The sequence below is a fragment of the Sciurus carolinensis genome, chromosome 11, assembly GCF_902686445.1.
Source record: "Sciurus carolinensis chromosome 11, mSciCar1.2, whole genome shotgun sequence".
In the NCBI taxonomy this organism is placed as follows: Eukaryota; Metazoa; Chordata; class Mammalia; order Rodentia; family Sciuridae; genus Sciurus; species Sciurus carolinensis.
Genome location: NC_062223.1, coordinates 68,452,040 through 68,468,261, shown reverse-complemented (window position 1 = coordinate 68,468,261; position 16,222 = coordinate 68,452,040). Strand labels below are relative to the sequence as shown.

The following is a 16,222-nucleotide window of genomic DNA, read 5'->3' as shown; positions in this document are numbered from 1 at the left end:
CTTACCATGGTTTCAGGAAGCCATCTGACAGTAAGGCAATATGATATGTATGAGTTCCAATCATCTGATGGCAGGGGATCGGTGGAGGGAAAAAATAACTCATAGTTAGTATGAAGATTGACACTACATTATATAGCAAAGCTTCTCAAACTTTAAAGTCACCTGGGGATCTAATTAAAAAGCAGATCAGAATTCATGAAGTCTGTCTGGCTCAAGATGGAACTCCAAGTTTGTAAAGAATGTTTGTGTTCTTCATAGGTAATTCACACTGCCTTGAAACACAGCCTGTCCGCTTCTCTAACCAACACCTCGAAGATAACTTGGTCAAGAAAGAACACACCTTTATCAAACATGGGAGATGATTAAAAGGTCCCACATCACAGTAATACACAGAAACTGAAACGGGAAAGGAGGGAAGAGACAAGAAAAGCAAACACAGAAAGGACATTGACTAACACAACATGGAGCAGATGTAAATTGTCACCAAAAATGTGTCTAAAGATATTTATAACTTATAAAGTAACCATCCCTATGAAAGGAAATCACAAAACAAAAACTATGCATGTTCAGGAAGGATGCAGCAAAACAATAGAAACTGGTAACACTTTCATGGGCAAATTCAAAGAATGTGATAGATTTAAAAATCTCAAATACTATGTCGATAACAAAGGTATTGGTAAAGACAGTAGACACTGAAGAAAGACAGTACTGAAGAGAGAAAAGAATTTTGAACAAAATAAAATGAGATCGAATATAAGCTAAAATCATTGGAGTGAAAACTAGAGATTGGGAAGCTAACAAAACGGTCCAGTACATACATAACTGATGTCCCTACAACAGCAAAACATACTTAAAGTATTGATCTGAGGAATGGAGAGTTGCATAGACTCTATCTTACAACATTTTTGCAAGGATGAAATTACACAGAAAAATGAGACTCTTCCAAACAGTGTCTATACTAAAAAGCTAAAATTGTAACAGATGTTTATTTTGTTGACTATTATAACAACTAATATGGTTATTTTTTTCTGTTTTTTTATTTTTATTTTTTAAACAGTCACTATTTTGTGAAAGCTGGTACCAAACACCTGAACTCATGCAAACCTTCTTCCTCGGCTTCTTACATAGCTGGACTACAAGCATGTGCCACAACACCAGTTCACTGATTCTATTATGGCTTATCCTTACAGTATCTTCAAATGGAAGAAATAGTATTGTGATCACCATCATCTTTGCCATCATAATTATCACCCTTATCCTATGCATAAAGAAGTTAATGTTTACGGAGTATATGTAATTTGACAGACATATACATGGGATAAACATTATTTGAACCTCCATTATTTTATTCTTGATGCTTGTTCCTAGCACTCCCATTAAGTAATACTGCTGTGATATTTTATGCATTTTTAATTATAAACAATGAATAAGGTATACCTACTAATTTCTAATTCATAGAAACTCTCTACTATTACCCACATAAATGATACCAACTTGCTTATAATTTTAGTACAATTGTTTTACTTATAACCACTATAGTTGCAAACAAATCACTATTAAGTGGCACTTATTTACAACTGGGAAAGCCTTGTTATGTAATTTCAAATGTAAAATTTCTCTTCCCAATTTGAGGCATCCAAACACCAAATTTTTTAGTACCATTGTGGCAGAGCTGGAAACATACTGCTTCTATTCCTCTGTAAGAAAAGTTTTGCACAGTTACCAAGCATATGGTTAGCTAACTGTTATCATCACCTTCCAGGTCAACCTCAGCTTTTGAGTCAAGGACATTTTCTTCTTGAAGAGTCTCCAGTCAGTGACTGGGCAAGGATCTAGCACTTCTGGCCCACGTGGGACTTCCCTAATGGATACTTCAGAGGGAGTATCCATTAGGAGGGCTCCTGCTGCCAATCCTGTCACTCCTTTTCTTTCCCAGGTGCATCTCAGAGTCAACTTCCTAGAGATGCCAACAGCACAGAGTATTCAAAGTGATTAGGGGATGCATGCAGTAAAGAGGGTTCAAGGACTGGAGGTGATTCAAGGACCATATAGAAAAGAATAATTAGTGAATTCCATTAGTTTCAATAGTAAATAACAAAAAAAAAGGATCAAATTTATCTTTTTAAATAAAATGTTGGCGGGTATTTTGGCCACAAATGCAAATGCAACAAAATTCTCTTAAACAGCACCTAAAAGTGAAATCAATACTTATTACTGCCAAGTGAGAGTTCAGGAAACTTCCCATGTAGTTCTCTGGCAACCACCTCTGCATAAATATTTGAAAAGCACCAGGAGAAATTCATCTTGAGCTTATAACATATGTAACTCCATGAAGTAGATCTATTTTGGACCTTTACAAATAAATTCTCTTTTTTTTCATTTTTACTCATTCATGGAACAGATTTTCACTCCTGAATTAAAAACCGCATCACTATATTTGTAGGTCTCTTCTGCCTATGGCAATTAATGATCTCTGTGAATCTTAAGGCCATCTAAACTAGTTACAAGCATTATAAAAGTAACTCTGTGAAAGCAGTTAAATTATATAAACAGGGATGGGAGATACAGCACAGTGATTGAGTGCATGCTTACCATATGCAAAGCCTTAGATTGGATCTCCAGCTCTCTCTCTCTTTCGCTCTCCATACACACATGTGTACATACACATATACATATATGCATATATACGAAAACTATTCATCTCCTCAGTCTACTTTAAGGAATCAATCACACAAAAATAAAAGCATCAATATATAACATATAATTAGATAATTATTGAAGCTTCATCTTAATAATGATAGTCTAGTAATGACGTGGATGTCCCTAATTGCAAAATTGATGACTAGATTGTTTCATCATGTTATAGAAACTTTAAAATTGATAATAGTACAGTATTAAAAGAGAGGATCTCCTAATATATTTTCAAATTTGGGGAACTAAACAAACAAACTCATACCAAGGAATATAATGCCTTTTCACTATTTATTAATTCAAATACACTTCAACTGGGTGTCAAATGAATATCATGCAGATTCTCAACAAATCAGACTGTGTACAACCACTGCTCTTCGCCATAATTTCACCAAAGCCCTTTTCATCTCATTGTTCCGCAGGCTGTAGATAAGTGGATTCAACAGGGGCGTGAGCAACGTGTAAGCCAATGACATCAGTTTCTTGGTTGCTGGTGAGTAGCTGGATTTGGGCTGTAAGTAAGTCATACTGGCTGTGCCATAGAAGAGGGTGACTGATGTGACATGAGAGGCACAGGTGGAAAAGGCCTTTTGCCTCCCAGTTGTTGATGGCATCTTCAGGATGGCAAAGAGGATTCGAAGGTATGACAAGAGTATCAACAAGAAAGGAACCAAAACAATCAAAATGGTGCCTGTGAAAGCATAGATTTCAAACAAGAAAGTGTCTGCACATACCAGTTCCAGCACTGGGGGAGTCTCACAGAAGAGATGATTAACTTCATTGGGGCCACAAAAGGGAAAACTAAATACCCATGTGGTCTGCACAGTAGCCACCAAGATCCCTGACACCCATGAGAACATTACTAATTTCACAAACACACTTTTGCTCATCATCATGGGGTAGGTCAGAGGATGGCAGATGGCAGCAAATCGGTCATAAGCCATTGCACCCAGAAGAAAACATTCAGTTCCACCAAAAAGAAGAATGAAATACATCTGTGCAAAACAGCCCACAAAAGAAATTGTAGTTCTCTCAGTGGTCAGGACCACCAGCATTTCAGGCATGATGGCTGCACTGAAGCTCACTTCCACCACAGATAAGTTCTGCAAGAACAGGTACATGGGGAAGTGGAGGGTCTGGTCCAGCAAGATGGCGGCTATGATGAGGGCATTTCCCATCAGGGTCACCAGATAAATAACCAAGAAAACTCCAAAGATCTGCTCTTGGAGTTCAGGAAAGTTAGAGAAGCCCAAGAGGATGAATTCAATCACACAGCTTTGATTTTGTCTTCTCATTGTAGTGCTGGAGCCATATATTGTTTCTGCAGACATAATCAAAGAATAAAGTCACAGCCAAATAGCTGAGAGTAGCTGCCTGCATTCAGGACAGACATTCTGGCAGAGGATGAAAGGAGGAAACCATCTTCACAGAAACTTAGGTTGGAACATTTGGAGAATGCCAAAATACTAGGATTAGTAGGATTAGTGAATCTTTCAAATATAAAAGGAAAAGTGAAGAATTATGGTTTAGAAATCAAAATGCTATCCTACTACTATGTAGTTTATGAATAAATATAGCTTTAAAGTAAATACAAATATTTTATAACACTGGTTCCAATTCTATAACTTTGCTACAGGTATCAAACTATTTTACTCAGTTTTACATAAATATAAAATATAAATCCACACAAAAATAGACTGATGGAAAAAGCTAAACCCAAAATTTTGATAATAACCTAACAATTGGTAACAGTGAATTTTATGTAAATTTACTTAAATATTCACTATATTCAAAATGAATAGAGTCATATGTGACACTAAAATGTGACAACATTAGAGGGAGTGTATTTTAGATGAATCACCTCCAGTGACACCTCTAGACTATGTGAATTGGTTTCAAGATCATTGGTTTCTTTTGATTTCTGGTCAATTCTACTGAGATTACTGTGCATGTGAAATTTTGGGGGTCAGAGCTCCAAGGCCCATCCTTCCAACCATGATGATTTAAGGACAGTCCCACTTTTTGGTCATTCTGGAACTATAGTTTCAAAATTTCCACTCTCTCCCCACTTCTCTCTCCTTTCCTTCTCCAAAGTCTCCTCCTCAAGAAGTTCATGAAATCACTAATTATTCAATAAGATATGATTGATCATCTATCTACCTTTATCTAAACTATATAGTCAATAACACAATAGAGTCAAGCACTCAACAGACACCTAAGCCTACTACCTAAAATAACTATGAACCTCAGCAATAAGTTACAGAATATACCCCTTTGAACCCCAGGACTCTATATCAACCTCTTATACCTCACTATGTTCCATTGTTACCAACTGACATTATACATGTATGTGTAAAAATTTAACCGCATCATAATCCCTGGTGTAGGGAAGATTTTATTTGTTTCTTTGTTGACTAACTACAGAATACTACAACAATCACTGGCTCATAATGGATGTTAAAACAGCAAGTTTTTGCCAGACAAGGTGACTTATGCCTGTACTCCCAGTGACTTGAGAGCCTAAGACTGGACGATCACAAGTTGGAGGCCAGCCTCAGCAACTTAACAAGACCCTTTTCCAATAAAGCAACAGGGACTGGACTGGTAGCTCAGTGGTAGAGTGCTTGCCTAGCACGTTTTAGGCACTGGGTTTGATCCTCAGCACCACATTAAAAATAAATAAATAAAGTAAAGGCATTTTGTCCAATTACAACTTAAAAAAAATTATTTAAAAAAAAATTTTAACAAAAAGGGCTGGGTACTTAGCTCAGTGGTAAAGCATCCCTGGGTTTAATTTCCAGTATTGGGGAAAAACAGTATGTTTTCAAACAAATAAATAGAGTATATTAGGAAAATTAGACTCTATCTTTAAAGAATACAGTGTCTAAAAGAAAAGTAAAACCAGTACACAACACAATTGGGAAACCACTGGCAAGTAATAGCAAGTGCTTTGGAACATTTAAATGAGGGAAAGATTAGATGTGGACAGGGAGATGGAGATGACAGTCACAATCACGGGATGCCATGGGTGGAATGGCCAGTAGGTGGGAGGAGGAAGGCACAGGGCAGAACACACCTGCTCAAGTCGGAGGTCCTTCATGACAATAGGACTAGATTAGAGCCCAGTGTTTCTTCTGTGGTGTTCTGAAAACCAGAGGAAATTCAGCAGGAAGCTGAGGAAACCAGCAGGACAGAGAATCCCAGCCAGCTGAAGGCAGATGATCTCCCCAGTGCAGATCTGTAGGACATTAGCAACAGCAGAAGGTAAATCACTGTATTCTGAGTTGGACCATAGTCATGTGTTCAGATCAAATTATTTACATATTTTTGATATGAAAAACTCTCCAAAAGTTAGTAAAGTGCTCTCTGCAGTACCAAATATTCAAGATTAAATTTTAACAGCAAAAAAAAAAAAAATGTACAACATGTGTTCAATTCCAAATATTAGAAAATGGGCACGTTTTGAAATTTATATAATCTGGGCTTTTATAAAAACCTAGGAAACTTATGTAGAACTGATTAAAAGCACATAATGGAATAAAATTCTCTTTATTAACAAAGTAAAATAACTATAGTTGACAGCAACTAATTGCACAACTCAAAATACCTAGCAGTATTGGATTTTTATTTTGTTTTCTTTTGTTTGGTTTTTTTTCTCATAGGTGTTTTAAGTGATAGAAGTGCCACTTACTCTGATCTGATCATTGCATACCTGTATACATGTCTTGAAATGTCACACCATATCATAAGTATATATAATTAACATGTTCAGATTAAAACCAAGAAATATGTTTAAAAAATTAAGAACACCAAAAGCAACAATAACAAGAAAACTATGAGTGGTGGTATAGAAAAATTGATCATGAATACTACTTCTTTTCTCTATACCTTAAAAGAGTAACAAGTAGTACCCAAGCAGGTGCTTTTTTTCTTAGGTTTCAGCCTGCCAATTGTATATAGTTAGTGTGGCATTTATTGACCAAGTTCCTAGTTGCAAGCTTCTAGGATTTCGTGATTAGTGCATGTGAATTCCTTATGTCTGTAGTTATGGCCTGCAGTTTTCTCAGAAAACAAACAAAAAAGAAACTGACAAGCATCAAACCAAAAAGTCTTCTGACTCAAATATTTCAGCTATGCCTTCTGATCCCTGAGCACTGAGGCATGCCTTCAGCAGCATCACCAGCCCTCCCTGAGCACTCCCAATGAAAAAAACACTAACAGGCACACAGAAACTGCACTGTCTCACCTATTTTCCCTGACTCTGTCATTTGCATCCTACTTTATCAGCGCTCTCATCACTAATCAAGACACCTATTCATAAATACAACTCAGTGATTCAGTGCTCTGATTTTTAACCTCCTATGACATAGAATCATGTGCCCCAGAGAATTCCTTGGGATATAACTTGGACTGTTTCCCACAGATCTTCTCGTATTTTGTATGATAGCTACAGAGACTTGAAACTGGTCCCTCAGGGAAGAAAACTCAGCACGTGCAGAATGCCACTCCTCCATATGTCCACAGAGATTGAAGGCCTCGTACACATGGGAGTCAACTGAACATGACATCTCCCAGTAGGAGTTTTGTGAAATCAGAAGGTGAATGAATGCTGTAAACAGGGAAAGAAGGGAGGAGTCAGGTGAGGTGTGAGCAAAGGCAGGCGGCAGGTGAAGGATTTAACTGGACAGAATGCACAGTTTGGGCAATGGTGGGAATTAAGTTAAGGCAACAGGATTGAAGCCTCTGACATTTAAGTCTGGATGTCCCTGAACCCTGAACTTGCATACTTTCCAGAATAAATACAGAGTCACTGACATTTTTGAGAAAAGGTGTCATTACAGTTGATTTCATGCACAGAGCTTCTTGACTTGGAGTCAAAAGAACTGGACTATCTGAATGACTTGGAGCACATCACTGAACTTCTTTGCTGCTATTACTTTCTGCATAAAAGAAAAGCATTGTTATTAATCTACAGGGTACACATGAGAATCAGGGACTCTGGGCTCAGTGTAAAGTGGCTAGAGTAGTGAAGCAGACCTGATATCAATTGCAAAGTTCTCTAGTCAGTGTCTAACTTCAGAGAAAAATGACTGATTAATCAAGGTTGGAGCCAAAGTTGGGAAAGTCTAAGACCTGATCCATGATTTGGAAATGCAGGTTGGATTTGGTTTGCTAAAACATCACTGAACATTCTACACTGCAAAAGTGACCAAACTCTTGCAATTAAGAGCAGGAAGAAAATAGCATACGTGTCCCATCAGGTTTGGAGGGAAGTGGAAGAATACTGCCTTCACCTTTTCTCCTTTATGCCAGGTCTATAAAAAGGGGTATATCACAGCATAGCACAGTTAGGGACACACTGAGGTGAACTAAAGAAAAAAGGCCCTACACCACTGAAGACCTTCATGATCTAGTCAGCCTGTTCCAATAAGGACAAGGGAAAACTCATGGAACAGAATATGAGGGTGTAGGATGAGGAGGTTGGTATATGGCACAAGATAAAGGAGAGTTTATTGACTTGATCCTGAAAGAAAAGACAGGAAATTTTTTAGCCACAAGGTCTAGGATTGAAGACATACTGAGTGGATATTTAGTGTGAAGGTCTTAGCATCCCACATTAACATTCAAAAAGTAGTTAGAGACTCAGTTATTGATTTTAACCAGGCTAATAGCTACTCCAGTGCTGGCATAATGCCCATATGAACAAAGTTGCCATAGCAGCAGAGAAGAAAGTTGTCCCTTGACCCAAACTACATGGTCATCTTTTACTAAGACCCCTTCTACTTACTATCTCCTCAGAAACACATCACAAGCCAGTGAACAGGCAGTGTAGGAATACAGCCATACACTTAACCATGCTAGAATTAATGTGATCTCATTTCACATTGTAATTACTTAAATACAAATTTAATTAATCCTAGATGAATTCATATATTATCGGTGAACTATTCAAATGTTTATATGAACTTTGTTATGTAATAAAGACCCCACAAAAAATAAATTTGATCTAGGTTAACCATCATAAACCCAAAGAACAGTACATACATTTCATGAGTAGAACAATGAATGGTCTATCCCCAAATAATAGACAAAAATATTCAGACATCCTTAAATATAGCAGAATATGTATACCTAATCTGAAGTAATATCACACTATCGATTTTATTCAAATTATGTTTTTTATGTGTACTTGGGTTTTTTATTTGTTCTTTTAGATATATATGACAGTAGAGTGTACTTTAACATATTATACATGCATGGAGTGTAACATATCCTAATTAGCATCCCATTCTTGTGATTGTACATGATGTGGAGTTTCACTAGTCACGTCCTCATATATGAACATAGGAAAGTTATGTCTGATTCATTCTACTATCTTTCCTAATCCCATCCCCCTCCCTTCCCTTCATTCCCCTTAGTCTAATCTAACAAACTTCTATTCTTCCCTTCCGGTCTCATATTGTGTGTTAGCATCCACATATCAGAAAGAACATCCAAATTATGTTTAAAGTAGTCATGATAATCTGAATACTGAACATTCAATATTGATTAACTGAAGAATTATTGAAACTTAACCAGAATTCACCCTATTTTCCCCACTTGACACAATTGTTATAGTCTCGAGTGATTCAATGTTTTCTTTTCCTTCATAGCTGTGATCACAATAAACTGCTGCCAAGAAATAAAGTGTTGAAAAACACATGATCCCCATTTTTCCAATTAGCCACTTATGGAGTAATGCAATTCTCCCCTGAACTTAACCCCATAGCATCAGCTTTGAAAAGTAAGTGATATACAGTCGTCACTAAACACACAACTAACCATAAAAATGCAAAAAAAGCCCCAAACCATCATTCAACCCCAGATTGACATGTACAATTGTATCACTAACAAAAGCTATTAAGATGTGAAAGCTGGAACAAATCAAGAAAGACAGAAAGAGAATATAAAGTTTCTTACACAAAAGTTACTTCTCTCCTGAACTCACATGCGTGACTGACTGTAAGCTCAGGGATCACCTAGGAACTACAAGCAACAGCCCACCTTCCAATTATAAGAGAACTCACAAGCTGCCCCTCCATCCTGGAAAGGTGCACTGGGCTACCTCAGGAGTCCAAGTTCTGCCCAGGACTAGAGGACTTTCAGAAGTTTGGAAAATTACTTGGTGAGCATATTACAGGAGGACCAAACATCAGAGAGTCTCTAAGATCTCAGACTTGCTCCTAACTCTGAGATATGTAAACTTCATGATAAACACATCATATTGGATGTCACAAGAAATGGAACATCCCCTTTACCTGGCTACATCGATGTTCCAAGAGATACCCTGTATTTTTCTGACTGGTCAAACCTCTTTATGGAGACTTCCATGTTCTCTGAGGGTTGAGTCAACACAGGTAAATTCTGTGTAACTTGGGCATAGATGCAAAAGCAACTGAGGAAACAAACCCTGCCACCCACTTGCCCTCAGCTGTGAAGCCCTGGAAGGGCTTCCTCCTGAGCAGTGTTCTGCTACCAGTTAGCTTCCTCCTGAGGACTGCTCTGCTACCAGTTCTCTTTAATTAACTCGTGCCTATCTAAGACCCTGCTCCAAGGGTGCAAGACTTGAAGCTAACATCTTGCTCATATTGCCCTCTTCTTATTCACTGAAGAAAGTATGGGGTCACGTTGGTGGACAGATTCATTTAGTCACTGTCCTCAGTGACTTCAGTGGCTTCTTAACAAGAGAGGCATTTCAACTTTACATTAATCACATATTAAAATGCAGGAAGAAATCTCAAGATACTAAGTGTCCTACAAGGGTGGGAGAGAGGTTTGATCTACAGCATGTACTTGATATTACTCAGGCAGCTATAAATGGAGAATCACAAAGAATAGTAAAGCAATTTTCAACATCAAGCTCAAGGTTTATGTTTCAAACTGCTGCAAAATCCACCATGGGAAGGTTCAACGGGAGCTTCTCTCAGTCTCTGTGGTCAGAGGGGTCTTGAGCTTAGAATCTCAGGGGCAGCTCATGACTAACTCTGAGACTGGCAGAGGGATGCAAGGACCCTCTTCTACAAAGTCCCACATCAAAAGTTATGTGACTGGTTTTTGTTGGTTCTTTTTAGTTATACATGACAGTAGAGTTCATTTGGGATATGATTATACAGGCCCATATAAACTGAATCTTTTGAATAATATATAGGAAGCATAGAAAAATTATTTGCAAAAAAAAACAAAACAAACAACAACAACAACAAAAGCTCATGTGCTGTTTCCTTCTTCTGCTGTTGTCTTCTGTTTCCCACTGTTAAGGAAGGATGGAGACAGGTAAAACTCTAGATGTAAGGAAAATGGCCTGGAATCAGAATGAAGTATTTTTTTAAATATCAGATTATGTTCCATGAATACTTCTTCCAGGATTTACTCCCATAACTTATCCAGCTAAGCTAAGGCTGCCTTCCCTTTCCCTGCCTTCTATCACATGGCAAACACCTCTGCTCATTATCCCAGCAACCAGTACAAATCCATTTGGTTACATACAATTATGTTAAGATAAAGAGCTATGAAGGAATATCCAGGTGTTCAGAGAAAACATAACTTGGGAAGTTGAGAGGCGATCCACTCAGCTGATGATATTTAAAAGAGATCGAAAGAAACAGCAAGAATTTTCTACCTGAAAAGTGGAGTGAGAAACACATCAGATGGAGAGAAAGGCATGACCTGACAGCTCCAGGTCAGATCAAGATGGACTCAAACTGAAAGCTGACTTTTCATCCGAAAAGATAAGTGAATATGTGAGTGGACAGTAGACACCCATTGAGATATTTAAACAAAGAATCATTATTGATTTAGATTTTTAAATTTTTTTTAAATTTTTACAGACTGCATTTTGATTCATTGTACACAAATGGGATACATCATTTTGTTTCTATGGTTGTACATGATGTAGATTCATATCACTCGTGTAACCATACATATACATGGGGTAATAATGTCTGTCTCATTCGATTTTTAATAGACCCCCCTCTCATTTCCCTCTAAGTGATCTAAAGTTCTTCCATTCTTTTCTCACCCCCAACCCCCATCACCAACTTATCAGGGAAAACATTCGGCCTTTGGTTTTTTGGGATTGACTTATTTCACTTAGCATGATATTCTCCTCTTCCATCCATTTATCTTCAAATGCCATAATTTTATTCTTTATGACTGAATAATATTCCATTGTGTATATATACCACAGTTTCTTTATCCATTCATCTGTTGAAGAGCATCTAGGTTGGTTCCACAATCTAGCTATTGTTTATTGAGCTGCTATAAACATTGATGTGGCTGTGTTACTGTAGTATGCTACTTTTAAGTTCTTTGGGTATAAACCAAGGAGTGGCATAACTGGGTCAAAAGGTGGGTCCATTCCAAGTTTTCTGAGGATTCTCCACACTGCTTTCCAGAGTGACTGCACCAATTTGCAACTCTACCAACAATATATGAGTGTGCCTTTTCCCCCACATCCATGCCGACATCTATTATTGTCTGTTTTCTTGATAATAGCCATTCTAATTAGAGTGAGATGAAATCTTAGAGTTGTTTTAATTTGCATTTCTCTAATTACTAGAGATGTTGAATACTTTTTCATATATTTATACATCGCCTGTATATCTTCTTCTGTAAAGTGTTTGTCCAGTTCCTTGGCCCATTTATTGATTGGGTTCTTTGTATTTTTGGTGTAAAGTTTTGTAAGTTCTTTATAAATTTTGGAGATAAGTGCTCTATCTGAAGGGCATGTGGCGAAGATTTTCTCCCACTCTGTAGGCTCTCTTTTCACATTATTGATTGTTTCCTTTGCTGAGAAAAAGCTTTTTAGTTTGAATCCGTCCCATTTATTGATTCTTGCTTTGATTTCTTGTGCTTTGGGAGTCTTGTTAAGGAAGTCTGATCCTAAGCCAACATAATGAAGATTCAGGCCTATTTTGTCTTCTATTAGGTGCAGGGTTTCTGGTCTAATTCCTAAGTTCTTGATCCATTTTGAGTTGAGTTTTGTGCTCAGGATTGTTTTGGCTATTCCAGGTCTCTTATTCTTTCAGATGTTCATGATTGCTTTCTCAATTTCTATGAGGAAAGTCATTGGGATTTTAATTGGAATTGCATTGAATCTATATAGTGCCTTTGGTAGAATGGCCATTTTGACAATATTAATTCTGCCTATCCAAGAATATGGGAGATCTTTCCAACTTCTAAGGTTTTCTTCAATTTTTTTCTTTAGTGTTCTGTAGTTTTCATTTTATTTTTTTTTTATTATTATTGTATACAAATGGGATACATGTTCTTTCTCTATTTGTACATGGAGTCATGGAGTCAAGGCATACCATTTGTGTAATCATACGTTTACATAGGGCAATGATGTTTGATTCATTATTTTTTTCCCTTCCCCCCCACCCCTCCCACCCCTCTTTTCCCTCTATACAGTCCTTCTTTCCTTCATTCTTACCACACTCCTTATCCCTAACCATAAACCTAACCCTAACCCTAAGCTAACCCCTCCCACCCCCCATTATATGTCCTCATCCGTTTATCAGAGAGATCATTCGTCCTTTAGTTTTTTGAGATTGGCTTATCTCACTTAGCATGATATTCTACAATTTCATCCATTTGCCTGCAAATGCCATAATTTTATCATTCTTCATTGCAGAGTAATATTCCATTGTATATATATGCCACAGTTTCTTTATCCATTCATCAATTGAAGGACATCTAGGTTGGTTCCACAATCTGGCTATGGTGAATTGAGCAGCAATGAACATTGATGTGGCTGTATCTCTGTAGTATGCTGATTTTAAGTCCTTTGGGTATAGGCCAAGGAGTGGGATAGCTGGGTCAAATGATGTTTCCATTCCAAGCTTTCTGAGGAATCTCCACACTGCTTTCCAGAGTGGCTGCATTAATTTGCAACCCCACCAGCAATGTATGAGTGTTCCTTTTTCACCACATCCTCGCCAACACCTATTGTTGCTTGTGTTCTTGATAATCGCCATTCTAATTGGAGTGAGATGAAATCTTAGGGTAGTTTTGATTTGCATTTCCCTTATTACTAGAGATGTTGAACATTTTTTCATATATCTGTTGATTACTTGTACATCTTCTTCTGTGAAGTGTCTGTTCATTTCCTTAGCCCATTTGTTGATTGGATTATTTGTATTCTTCGTGTAGAGTTTTTTGAGTTCTTTATAGATTCTGGAAATTAGCGCTCTATCTGAAATATGAGTGGCAAAGATTCTCTCCCACTCTGTAGGCTCTCTCTTCACATTGCTGATAGTTTTCTTTGCTGAGAAAAAGCTTTTTAGTTTGAATCTATCCCAGTTGTTGATTCTTGCTTTTATTTCTTGTGCTATGGGAGTCCTGTTAAGGAAGTCTGATCCTAAGCCAACAAGTTGAAGATTTGGACCTACTTTTTGTTCTATAAGACGCAGGGTCTCTGGTCTGATTCCGAGATCCTTAATCCATTTTGAGTTGAGTTTTGTGTAGGGTGAGAGATAGGGGTTTAATTTCATTCTGTTGCATATGGATTTCCAGTTTTCCCAGTACCATTTGTTGAACAAGCTATCTTTTCTCCATTGCATATTTTTGGCCCCTTTGTCTAGTATGAGAAAATTGTATTTATTTGGGTTTGTGTCCATGTCCTCTATTCTGTACCATTGATCTACCTGTCTATTTTGGTACCAATACCATGCCGTTTTTGTTACTATTGCTTTGTAGTAGAGTTGAAGATCTGGTATTGCGATACCCCCTGCTTCGCTCTTGCTATTGAGGATTGCTTTAGCTATTCTAGGTTTTTTATTCTTCCAGATGAATTTCATAATTGCTTGCTCTATTTCTGCAAGGTACATCATTGGGATTTTAATTGGAATTGCATTGAATCTGTATAGCACTTTAGGTAGTATGGCCATTTTGACAATATTAATTCTGCCTATCCAGGAACATGGGAGATCTTTCTATCTTCTAAGATTTTCTTTAATTTCTTTCTTTAGTGTTCTGTAGTTCTCATTGTAGAGGTCTTTCACCTCTTTTGTGAGATTGATTCCCAAGTATTTTATTTTTTTTTGATGCTATTGTGAATGGGGTAGTTTTCCTAATTTCTCTTTCTGAAGATTCATCACTTATGTATAAAAATGCATTGGATTTATGAGCATTGATCTTGTAACCTGCTACTTTACTGAATTCACTTATGAGTTCTAAATGTTTTCTGGTGGAATTTCCAGGTTCCTCTAAATATATAATCATGTCATCATCAAACAGGGATATTTTGAGTTCTTCTTTTCCAATTCATATTCCTTTAATTTCTTTGGTTTGTCTAATTGCTCTGGCTAGAGTTTCAAGGATGATGTTGAATAGAAGTGGTGAAAGAGGGCATCCCTGCCTTGTTCCAGTTTTTAGAGGGAATGCTTTCAGTTTTTCACCATTTAGAATGATATTGGTCATGGGCTTAGCATAGATGACCTTTATAATGTTAAGGAATGTTCCCACTACCCCAATTTTTTCTAGTGTTTTGAGCATGAAGGGATGCTGTATTTTGTCAAATGCTTTTTCTGCATCTATTGAAATAATCATGTGATTCTTAACTTTAAGTCTGTTGATATAGTGAATGACATTTATTGATTTCCGAATGTTGAACCAACCTTGCATCCCTGGGATAAAACCCACTTGATCGTGGTGCACTATCTTTTTAATATATATTTGTATGTGATTTGCTAAAATTTTGTTGAGAATTTTTGCATCAATGTTCATTAAGGATATTGGTCTGAAATTTTAGGGCAGAGTTTTCATTTTAAAAGTTCACTTTTTTCTTGTCTGCACTGATTGTGTTTAGAAATCTTGGTATTAGATTTAAAACCTGTAAATTGTTTTTTTTTTAATAAGAAAATGGATCCTACTAACAAGCATCAGATTTTAAAGCTGGTGGTGCCAGAATTACTCAAATTCCGAGAAGGATAAACTAGGTCTTTTGGGACTGTTTATTGTCAAAGTTATTACCAAATGGAGTTTAGTATGTTTCGATTGTCATTATGTGTATTGGTGCCAGTTCCAATTCCATTTCTTACTAAGAACAGAGAAATAGGAAAGTTTTGAATTCAGTGATCCAAAGTTAAGTGATCTTCCAATAAACTTGGAATTCCTCAGGGGTCAAGACTATTTCCCCAGGGACATTCACATTAATCCACTCCTAACTGAATCAAATTATGATAAATAAATTTTAAAAAATAAAAATTATAATAAAGATTTGTATTTTATTTATTTATTTATTTATTTGCAATGCTAGTGATCAACCTCAGGACCTCACATGCCAGGCAAATGCTCTACCATTGAGCAACACTCCAGCCCAAGATGTGTATTTTAAGTTGTACATTTTTCTTGGATTTTAGCTTTCAAACAATTTTTTATTTCCTTAATGGACTTATTTCATTTATGTCTTTAAGAGCAATGAGGAAATTTTAGGACAGAATCCAAAAACAGAATGTGATAAGAATGCTTATTGAATGCTCTGATGAAAAGA

The 16,222-nt window shown here is 36.9% G+C and overlaps 1 protein-coding gene across 1 annotated transcript in view; it reads right to left on the bottom strand.

Moving 5' to 3' along the window:
* Positions 1 to 3,035: 3,035 nt before the first annotated feature.
* LOC124959501 (olfactory receptor 10A3) overlaps positions 3,036 to 16,222 on the bottom strand; it is a 46,020-nt gene continuing 32,833 nt past the window's right edge. The window contains exons 2-3 of the mRNA XM_047517929.1: positions 5,768 to 5,929; positions 3,036 to 4,012 (exon numbers count right to left, since the gene is read on the bottom strand). Of these exons, the coding sequence (XP_047373885.1) occupies positions 3,036 to 3,986 (951 nt within the window). The 5' untranslated portion in view covers positions 3,987 to 4,012; positions 5,768 to 5,929. The remainder of the gene's footprint in view (positions 4,013 to 5,767; positions 5,930 to 16,222) is intronic.